Source organism: Dendrobium catenatum, unplaced genomic scaffold, assembly GCF_001605985.2.
Source record: "Dendrobium catenatum unplaced genomic scaffold, ASM160598v2 fragScaff_scaffold_998, whole genome shotgun sequence".
Taxonomy (NCBI): Eukaryota; Viridiplantae; Streptophyta; class Magnoliopsida; order Asparagales; family Orchidaceae; genus Dendrobium; species Dendrobium catenatum.
The window spans coordinates 425,832-437,198 of record NW_021319460.1 but is presented as its reverse complement, the minus strand read 5'-3'; the positions used below and the strand labels follow the sequence as shown (position 1 = coordinate 437,198).

General features: G+C 33.4%; 1 protein-coding gene across 1 annotated transcript; it reads right to left on the bottom strand.

The window, feature by feature from the left end:
• Nucleotides 1-7,966: 7,966 nt before the first annotated feature.
• Nucleotides 7,967-9,695, bottom strand: LOC110106640 (3-dehydrosphinganine reductase TSC10A-like). Its single transcript, XM_020836590.2, has 3 exons — nucleotides 8,922-9,695; nucleotides 8,651-8,798; nucleotides 7,967-8,502 (listed from the first exon to the last, which is right to left on the bottom strand). The coding sequence occupies exons 1-3, from the start codon at nucleotides 9,459-9,461 to the stop codon at nucleotides 8,198-8,200; spliced, it is 993 nt and encodes a 330-aa protein (XP_020692249.1). The 5' UTR covers nucleotides 9,462-9,695; the 3' UTR covers nucleotides 7,967-8,197.
• Between the last annotated feature and the right edge of the window lie 1,672 nt (nucleotides 9,696-11,367).

The window sequence follows — 11,367 nt, the reverse complement described above, 5'->3', positions numbered from 1 at the left end:
CAAGATTACTCTTGAAAAATATACAAATGTACAAAAATCAAAAGGAATGCGCAATGATTCGCAATTTGAAAAACAGGCACAAAATAAGCTCACAAGTAAAAAGAAGCACAAAAATGTGCCATAACTGTTAAAAAAAAATGTGCAAAGCGCCACATGTGATAGTTAATTCTTTCCATAATCTTTCAATCTCTTAATTCAAATTGATCTTCTCTATATTTTTATTTCTTATTGAATTTTGAAATATACAAATTTTATATTCATCCTTTATGCAATGATATTTTTTATCTTTGTGTCTAAATTGATTCATGTTTTTTATATATCTTTTTTATTATAAATGTTATATCTCTTCATAAATTCTATGAATTATTTATATTTACCTAATGATTTGATTTTATTTGCAAAATTTATTTCAATCACTTTCAATGATCAATTATCAAAGGATTATCATATGACTGCTTACATTTCTGTTCTTTTTCTTCTTCTTTTTTTGCTGTTGTAAAAAAGGGGAAGAAAATAATGTTTGTATTATTTTCTGTTATCATATTGTTTTCTATTATCATATGTTTGTATTATTTTATGTTATCATATTATTTTTGTATCATGTTTTTCTTAAACAAAGTTAAAAAAAGAAAAGGGAGATATATTTGTTGTGCAATGCCTCATTTTCATATGTTCATCAATTCAAGGGGAGTATAGGAGATTCTTAGAATTTGAAAATTATACAAACAATAATTGTTTTACCATCATCAAAAAGGGGGAGATTATTAAAAGAGTTGCTATTTGTATGCTTTTTCTTCTTGCAACTTGTATTGTTTTGATGATTCCAAATATTATTATTTTAAGCTTTATTTTCTCCAAATACTTTTTGGAAAAATTATTTTTGTTCTTCTGTGGATTAACATTTCAGGATAATCAAACTCCAGACTAATGAAGGCTTCAAATCAAAATTCAGCATGAGATAGTTTGTAAATTGAAGTTTGTAATTTTTATTGTAATTGAATTTGAGAAAATATGATTTCAATTAAATAAGCTTAGCACACACACACTTGGGGAGATCTTTAAAAATTACACTGATCGTACGGGACGAACCTTGTTCGTACGGGACGATCAAGTCTGTTAATCCCCTCGCAAGAGCAATGGAACGAACAAGAAGTGAGAAAATGTTTCTAAGTCTTTATCATCCAGATGAATTTCTCAATTCGTCCCGGGATGATCTGCTATGGATTCTCACTTTGTGCTGAATAGTCCAGATGATTCAACTTATTCGTGCCAGGATGAAATGCTCTATGAAAAATTTTCATGCAAACGAGCTCCTATTAGTCCCATGACGAAATGCTCTCTGAAAAATTTTCTTCCAGATGAAATCCTATTCGTCCCAGGACAAAATGATCTCTAGAAAATTTTTGTCCAAATGTGCTCCTATTAGTCCCAGGACAAAATGCTCTCTACAAATTTTTCATCCAGACGAGCTCCTATTAGTCCCACGATGAAATGCTCTCTAGAAAATTTTCATCCAGACGAACTCCCATTCATCCCAGGATGAAATGCTCTATCTTTTGAAATTTCAGTAACGTCCTGCAGTTTATCGAAACCAACCCATAAAATAACTATTCGTACCGGATGAATAGTGTTCGTACGGGACGATGATCGGGTTCGAAGTTAGTTTATACCTATATACATTGGGTTCGTAGCAACTGATTTAAGTAGATTCCTACGGGATGATCTGATGATCGTACGGGATGATCCACTATGTATGGACTTCAAAATCAGCAGTCTTTGGACATTTTTTTGTGTCTTTCCTACATAAAGTCCAAATAAAACTGTCTCTTAATCTTTTTGCCTACCGATCTTCTTGCCAACTGAAAAGAGAGTCAAGAAGAGAGTGTGAGAAAGTGTTTTAAAGAGGATTCTTACTACTGGAGCATAAAGGATTCACTTGGTACTAAAAGGTAAGAATCTTTACTTTTGATTTGTGATTACTTCACTCTTTTCTTTTTTTCTTCTAGATTTCTTGTGAGAATATCTATCAAGGAGATCTGATTCTCTTCCGACACTAGGAAAGTGTGAAAGGATGAAGGGTTCTTTGCCCACACTAGGAGAGTGTGAAAGGACGAAGGGTTCTCTGCCCACACTAGGAGAATGAAAGGATGAAGGGTTCTCTGCCCATATTAGGAGAGTGTGAAATGATGAAGGGTCTCTGCCTACACCGGGAGAGTGTGAAAGGAAGGATGGTTCTCTGCCCACACTAGGAGAGTGTGAAAGGACGAAGGGTTCTCTGCCCACACTAGAAGAGTGTGAAAGGACAAACGGTTCTTTGTCGCTCCGGGTAGTGGTGAGAAGAGTTTTTATAAAGGCTTCTCTGTCTTGTTGTGGGTGAAAAAGGAGAGTCACTAGTGATATTAGTGCAATACTCGGAGGGTGCCTCCTGGGAGTGGATGTATGTTGTGTTTGACCGAACCACTATAAATCTTGTGTCTTTTATTTTTTGCTGCTTTTTATTTTCTGCTTCACTGTTTTTAAGTTGTGGTTGAAAAACTATTTCTACAAAATTCTTTAAATTTTATTTTTGGTATAAAATATTCAAAATAGGGATTAAATTTTAAATTACCAATTCACCCCCCCCCCCCCTCTTGGTTAGCCGCTGGGACAAAAGCTTATGTTTAACAACCTAATTCATAGTGAACAAGTTTCAACAATCCCAAACAAACATAATTTTTTTTTAAATTGTACATACTATAAGATCTAATGTTCATATAGATGATGTCCATAATACAAAATGAGTACGTACCTTTTCTTCCATATGAACAGGTAAATTTTTTGAACTGTTCGTACTACACGATTTTAGGATCGTACAAATGACTTCCATAGAACAAAATGGACTCACCAATTTTCATTCAAATAAAATATGGTTTGATCAAAATATATTATACTGTATGATATGTAGTTTCTACCGTATATTATCCAGAGTATGAAATCGGTTCGTATTGAATCGTACCGGATGAACTTGTTCAATTTTGAACTGATCATACTATACAATATTAGTTTGTACACAGGTCAATCAGAGTACAAAATCAGTTCGTACAAGAATGTACAAGAAAATTTTGAACTATATGTTTATACGATATTTGATCGTACTATATGATCATGGATGGTCAAATTGAAATTTTTAATTTTATGAACTATTTTTCATGTATTTCATATATAAGATCCTAAAAAACTGGCTTTAATTGATCCTTCTTCATATTTTCTTTAAGAACAAGAGTGAGAGTGCCTTAGGAGATTGTTTGAGAGTGTGGAGAGAGAGATCTTGCAAGTGAAATTTGTGAATGATTCATAAGGTTACCCAAAGGTGAGAATCTCTTTGTAAGTTTATCAAATAGCTTCCTTACTTCTTCGAAGATGCTTGAGAGAAGATCTTTGGAGAAGATTTGATTCTCTGTCGACACTAAGAGGGTGTGAAAGGTGACGGTTCTCCGACACTTGGAGAGTATGAAACGATAACAATTTTATGATGATTCTTGGATAGTGTGAAAGGATGATGGCACTATACCGCACCGGGGATTGGTGGAAAGATGTTAATTGTAAAGGCTTCTCTGCCTTACTATAGAAGCAAAAGGAGAGTCACTTTGGTGTAGTGCAATACATAAAGAGCCCTTTAGGAGTGGATGTAGATCTTGTTGGATAGAACCACTATAAATTTTTGTGTTCTTTTATTTTATTTTTAGTGCACTTTTAATTTTGTGGTTGAAAAGTTTAAATTGATAAATTTTCATTATGTTAAAATCATAAGAACAGTTTTCTAAAATCTACCAAGAGTTTTTTTTTTAATTACCAATTCACCCCCCCCCCCCCTTGGTTAGCATTAGGACAACTGTAATAGGTTTTATAACCTATACGGACTTTCAGTACTGATCACTAACTTATAATTCGTTGCATTCAATCAATCATAAATTTACTCAAGCAATCATTTTTATATATCTCATTCAATCAGTTAATATACTACGTAATAATTATTAATCAATCATTTCAAATACAGTTATAACTATATGAATTAAAATTTTGCTAGTGGATCCTTTAGGTGCATCTCTATCACTCTACTATATCATATTGTAAACTCTTGGTCGTACGCGTGGCAGTGTTGGTGTAGCATATTGTTTAGGTCCTCTTTGACTTTCAACCACTCCTCTAAATGTCTTACTCATAAACCCTTCATTGTATTATCTATATCTCATAGTTCTTTTCATATAGCCTTATTTGGCTTACTCCCCTCTAAATCCAAATCCTGACCACTATTATTATAGTGGACAATCAGCCATCTAGTGCCCTCGCTATCTACATCTAAAGCACTGTCCAACCATTAAAAAATATAACTACTATGTTATATTGTATCAATAATAATGCTAGTATCCCTGAAATGTCATTATGTTATGCTATGTTATTCATAATTAATATTGTAACCGTATGTATTTTAACCCAATCAAATAATTTTTTTATAAGTCATTATATGTCTAAATCACATATCGTCTTCATTATATGATATATATTATAGTATTTTAATTACACTAATTTTCTTATAGTTTTAGGGCACCAGTGCAAATCCTTAAAAAATTAACACATATTTTTTACAAGTGGAGATTTTTGTATTAATACTAAGTTAAGTGTGGCAGAGATGAGGATGCTCAGGTGGATGAGTGTCTTTACCCTTAGAGATAGGATACGAAATGAGCATATACATGAAAAGGTTGGAGAAGCTCCAGTAGAAGATAAGATTAGAGAGAGTCGCCTTAGATGCTTTGGTCACATAAAACGGCGGCCTTGCGATGACCCGGTTAGGAGAGTAGAGGTATTAGATTAGACTTATGTTAAGAAAGGTAGGGGTAGACCTAAAAATACTTGGTTAGAAAATATTAGGAATAACCTTTCTTTATTAGATTTAAACGAGAATTTGACTTTTAATAGGACACAATGGAGAAAAAGGATTCATGTAGCCGACCCCACGTAGTGGGATAAAGGCTTGATGTTGTTGTTGTTGTTGTTGGAGATTTTTGTATTATTAGGTGTCCATTATACAAATCAATTTTACCAATATTATTTTCATTAAAAGAATTTATTTTATGAATATCTTTTTATAAATTTTAAGACCTCAAAAGAATATCTTTTTACAAATATCCTAATCCACTACTAGAATTTGATAAAATTATTTCTACTCTTTTACTCTACCCAAATAGAGAATAGAAATCAAATTGTGAGAGAAATGTGAGGAGATAGAAAAAGAAACTTAGGTTTTGGAGATTATAGAGTGATTATTGTTAGTCGAACCTATTGGAAAATTTGCTCATCTCATTATAAGGATCCATTACCCCATTTTTTATTTCAATAATTTTATGTTTTGATATTTTTCTGATCAAATTGATATTTTCATTATAAAAAAGACAAATAATTTTGTATTGGTAAAACTTTCACCGTATAACTTTTGGTATGTGATATATCTCATCAAAATGAGCATTTTGACAAGAATATATTACATTTTTACCGATTAAATTGGAATCTATTATTTTTTGAAGTAAATGCATGGCATATGAATTTGATAGATTTATCTCAATTTTACAAATTACTGCATTTCATACATGACATCGACAAAAATTAGCATTTGCATGTAAGGGAGGCTATATAAAAGGGTGTTTGCTATCATGAAAGATGAAGATCAATACCAATTGATTGAAAATTGACCCTAATTAAGATTGATGCCCACCTAGGAGACAATTGGGGTTGACTGATATCAATTAACTAACAGTTGGACCTATATTAAGATTGATACCAAATTGGGCAACAATTTGGATGGAATGATGAAAGTATCAAATTTTCTTGAGAGGCCGGCATTGCAATTTCAAAAATAGGCACTGGGGTGTTGTAGTTAACAATGCTGCGGCGAAATCTATGGGCGCTATAGCGTTCATTAAATACTTATGAATTTTTCCTTCTTCTGAACATTTCATGCACAATCACAACTAAAATAATATATTTTCATTGAATTTTAATACAATAAATAATACATAATTTACACTTAATATAGACCCAAAAAGACTTAGTTAGAAATTATTATAAATTACTATTTTTATTATATTTAAATAATAATTTGAATCTTATTAGGAAGCAATGGAGAAAAGAAATCATATAGCCAACCACACAAAGTAGGATAATTTGTTGTTGTTGATGTTCTTGTTCTTGTTCTTGTTGTTCATGATTTACCTTTTTCTTCAAAAAAATTTAACTATTATTTATATATATCATGATTTACCTTAAGAATAAAATGGATCATACCCAAAATCAGAGCAACAATGAATATTCTTCGAGAAACCAAACTATAGAAAATTTTTGAAGTGTGAGTTTTGGCTTTAAGATGTGGAAATTCTTGAATATATTGTCAATAGAGTTCAATTTTATGTGGGTCCTATCAATTTTTTAGTAATAATAGATTTTGTGGACTTAAACATATTTTGTAATTTAATGGTTTAATCATAAAGCTATTATAAATATATAAATGTCATATTTCCCTTTTTTAAATGAAGTGATTTTTTTTTATTAGTTCCCTTTTTCTAATTCTTTGTTTATTTTATTATGTTATTTCTACCTTTGCTTGAATCATCTATCTTTTAGAATAAATGAATCGGCACATGAGACGGATTCTAAGTCTTAAAATTGAGCATGCTCAAGTTCAAGCTAGATTTGGCTTAAGCTCGACTAGTTTATAGCTCGATCTAATAGTAAATTTTCATTTTAAACCATATTTGATGTCTAACATATCCCAATTTAAATATGACAAGTCTCCTGCTGGTATTTTTTAATTATACCTTCACTTGATGTTGGACTGGCATTTTGTAATTATTGATTGTTTTGGTTTAGTAAATGTTACAAGTATATGTCATCTGTTTGGCATTTTTATGAAAATTGTTATTTTACACTCCATTTTGGATAGATAAGCTCAATCCAATAATATAGATCTACATTTTAAATAGTGTTTCTTTTATTCTTCATGCTGCATGCCTCAAGGCCAATCCATTTATGATAATAAATAGGAGTTGCTCATTTGGTTTAAGACTTCATTTTGGACAGCTTGTTATTGTTTTCTAAGTAACTTTTTAGTATAAAAATTTTTAGTTCTGGAAATTTTTATACTAGAAAGTTGTTTTAAAAAACAGTAAGAAGTTGTCTAAAATGAAACCTAAGTTATCAAACTTATATGTTTTAAAACTTTTTTTTAATATCAAGTTCTATAAATTTGTTTGATAGATTGCAATAGAGGTGCAAATTATCTGTTCACATTGGTGTTGACCACATATGTTAACCTCTTTGGCATTGGCATTGGTGTCGACCCTAAACCCAAAGCATTGATGTTGGTTTAGATGGTTGTTTAAAGATGAAATTTGACTAATGATAGTCTAATGAGGCTAGCCAAGAGAAGCCAGCTGAATGATGGTAATCGCCATTAACAATCATTGGTAGTTGCTGGCCATTATCATCAGCGGTAATTGTTAGTGATCTTAAGCATCAATTATTGACAAAGCTCTAGGATTTTTAAATTTTTGAGCCCCTAGGTCCCCTACATGTGAAAGAACCTTTTTATATATTTTTGTAGTGGTATTTTGATTACTTTTACTAATATCCTCAAGCACTTCTTCGAACAATCTACAATGATCCACTAACATATAGATGATTTTTAAGCATTTATTAAGTGCATTAATCGTATTAAAATGAACTGATGTTTGGCTAATTGCATTACACTCATCAGGTCGCTCTCTTTTGCAATAAACATGTAAAACTTGGACATTGCTTGATCTCTCAATAGTGTTTTGAAATTTCTAGCTACTCTCGAGTGTTTGATTTAGAATTATTTGGACTCGGATCTAAACCCATTTAGTGTCACTGGATTTCTCATTAAACATTCATTTCACTTAAAGAAGTAACAAAATCAACTTTAATATCTGGTATAAGTTAAGGTAAACTCCAAGCAAATTATCAAATACATCTAAATTTATAAAGAGTCCCATATGAACCAACGGGAAAATGGTATGGTAAAAAAGGATAGCTTTTAATAACATTATCTTGCATCCAAAAGCAGCTCAGGGCAAAAGTATTGAAAGTGCTTAAAAAAAAAACAGAACTGTATCATCCTTCTAAAATCTGGCTTGTGAGAGTTTTATTTCAGTTTGCCAGAGCTTTTGGCCTGCCACTTCTCTATAGAAGTAAACCAATTCCACTGGAAGAAAAGAGCAACGAGTCTCATAAAGCTTGCCCCAACCACCTCAATAAATGCTGTCATAAACGAACTCTGAGGTGACAAACCAGAAGTTGCTATAGCAATCATGGTTCCTTCAAAGTTGCACGGAATTATGAATCTTCCATATTTAATGCCGTTCAGAGATACTTTTGCCACATCATCTGCCTTCATTCCACCAGAAGATCCGGCAATTATTTTGGTGAGCTCAGGCCTTCTCTCTTGCTCTGCCGACAAAAATACAAAGCCCCGAAACAAGTTGATTAATATGAGGTAAATTTTCAATTCTCATTTGATTACAACATCTGCTAAAATCATCAGGTAGATGCTAGTTACTGAAAAGTAGAAAGGAAGGCTGAGATGATCGATAGATACCTTCAGCAAAACCAGGGGTTTCTGTGTCCGGAGGAAATATCAGAGACACATAAATGTTGTCTGCAATGACCTCATGCTGCAACGCCTCACTCAAGCCTCGAAGGGCAAATTTGCTTGCTGAATATGCTGTGTAGCCATAGACGCCCACCTAGATTAGAAGACACAATTAGAACAACAGCGACATGAGAGCAAGAACGCCTTAAATATTAAACCTGCCAAATCTAAATGAAATCTGTCAATTCAGTATCAAAAAATAAGGGATGGAACAAACCTGGCCAGCTTGTGAGGACATCAAAGTAATAGAGGCCGGGAGGCCAGTCTCCCTGGTCCTCCGCTTCATCGCCGGAAGCGCAGCCTTGATGAGATGGAACGTGCCCATCAAATTAACATCAACCATGAACTTGACCTCCTCGAGCTCCTGCTTCTCCAGCTCCTGCGGCACGAACACGCCCTGGTTGCAAACAAGCACGTCAATAGGGCCGGCTTCCTCGATCGCGCGGGCCACCTCCTCAGCGTCGCGTACATCGGCGCTGAAGATAGCGACCTCCACGCCGGTGGCGAGGCGAATAGCTTCCCGGGCCTCCTCGAGGCGCTTGCGGCTTCGGGCGAGGATGGAAACTCGGGCGCCTTCGGCGGCAACCTGGCGTGCGAGAGCGAGCCCGATGCCACTGGAGCCTCCGGTGATGAAAACGTGGCGACCCTTTATCGGGATCCGGGAGGGGCGGGGGCGGACGATGAGGAAGAGGAGGAAAAGCAGGCAAAGAGGAAGGATGGGGATCAAGAGGAGGAAATAGCACGGCGAGGTCGTCATGGATCTCGATGAGGGAAGAGATCTAGCAGAAGATAGGGGTAACGGCTGTGTTCTGTATTCAATGGACGTATTCCAATGGCTGATTTTATAGGACGACGCCAGCGGTGGGCGTGGACTCGGCCGCTTCGGCGACGTGGTCAGAAGATAGCCAACTTAGAATTCACAATGAAAAACTCGATCTTCTTTGGTGGGGAAGCTTCGTTCAGACCGTACTATATGAATGGATCAGCGACTCAGCGTTCATGAATTACAAAGAAAGACCATTAATTTAGTTAACATTTTAATAATTGCCGTGCAGAATGAGATCTCAGGAAGATTGGGATGGATTCCCACTCTCATTAAATAATAATAATAATAACCCTATATGATTTTTAAAATTGAAACAATATTTTGAGATAAATATAGATTTGAATTATTTAGGCTTCATTTGAGAATTTTTTTTTTATTATTTTTAGTAATTTTTTAGCATAAAAATTTAAGATTGTGAAAATCAAAATAAATAACGAATCAGAAGAAGGAAAAGTTCACAGTTCGACCGGCCGAACTGGAATCGAAACAAATGATATAAAAAATTATAATATTATTAAAAATTAATAAAATTAACATAATAATATGACAATCTAATATTAAACGCAAATCCATCATATCATATATATCAAGTATCCAAACTAAGAATAAGTTAGAAGTTTAAAATCATATTTTATGTTATATATTTAGATATGATTTATACATATGATATAATATAATAAATAATATAATATAAATATATGAGTAGTTAATAATATTTATAAAAGTTAAAAAATATGATAAAAATTTATAAATATAAATATTATTTAAGAATAATATATTTATATTATATTATGTTAACTTTTATTAGTTTTTAATAATATTTTATTTATTGCATCATCGGGTTCAACCCCGATTCGATCGGTCGAACCGTGAACCTCTCATTCTTGTGATTTGTTATCCGACCTGATTTTCACAACCTTGTTTCTACGGCCCTCTTCTACTTTATTTAGTTCAGCTGCAAAGCAACTTTTTGTTTACACCTTTCGCTTCATTAGACCCCGCTACAACATCATCTTCTTCGACCTCCCCACCAACAACTCCTCTTCCCTCTTTGCGCTAACCCTCCTCGCCAGGCCAAATCTCTCTTCCCCACTCTCCCACTTTGTTACGTTATCCTCTCCTTATATCAAGGCCATCTCAAGACGGCCGAAAAGCCCGATAACCTCAGCTACGTTTTCGATGGGAATCGGACGTGGCTCGCCCGAGTGTTAGTGTTCCTAGTTTTGGCGAATTCAACGTTCCTGTTCAAGGTGTTGAGATGGAGAAGTCGTCACCATGCGGTGAGTGTAGTAATAATAACAATGCTAATAATAAATGTTCTAGTTAGTAATATTAATAATAATACTAACTAAATCTTTATAATAATAATAATAATAATAATAATAATAATAATAATAATAATAATAATAATAATAATAATAATAATAATAATAATAATAATAATAATAATAATAATAATAATAATAATAAAATAATAATAATAATAATATCCATTGCTCAATATCATGGTTGTTACTGTCAACATCTCGCAAATGATCACCTTCTCTTTCACGGCATATGTTATGTTCTAAATGATCACCTTCTCTTTCACGGCATATGTTATGTTCTAGTATATGTAAGAAATGAGGAATAAATAAATGATAATTTTTTTCCAACAGGCTTCATTTTGAAAATATAGTCTTATAAAGTTTTACCTTCATTATCTCAACACGCACGCTTCAAAGAGCATCATCCTTATCTTTAGACCATTCATGAATGCATCATCGAAATATCTTATTCTCATTAACCTTTTGCTCCAATGGAGTATCACAAAGCAATTAAAGCAAACTCACACACA

Bases quoted from the DNA above. Each gene is read 5' to 3' on its own strand.
- LOC110106640 (XM_020836590.2), bottom strand. From the start codon at position 9,461: ATGACGACCTCGCCGTGCTATTTCCTCCTCTTGATCCCCATCCTTCCT. The intron at 8,799-8,921 runs GTTTGTTCCATC...CTTCTAATCTAG, and splicing joins TGTCCTCACAAGCTGGCCAG to GTGGGCGTCTATGGCTACAC. The intron at 8,503-8,650 runs GTATCTATCGAT...TTTTGTCGGCAG, and splicing joins AACCCCTGGTTTTGCTGAAG to AGCAAGAGAGAAGGCCTGAG.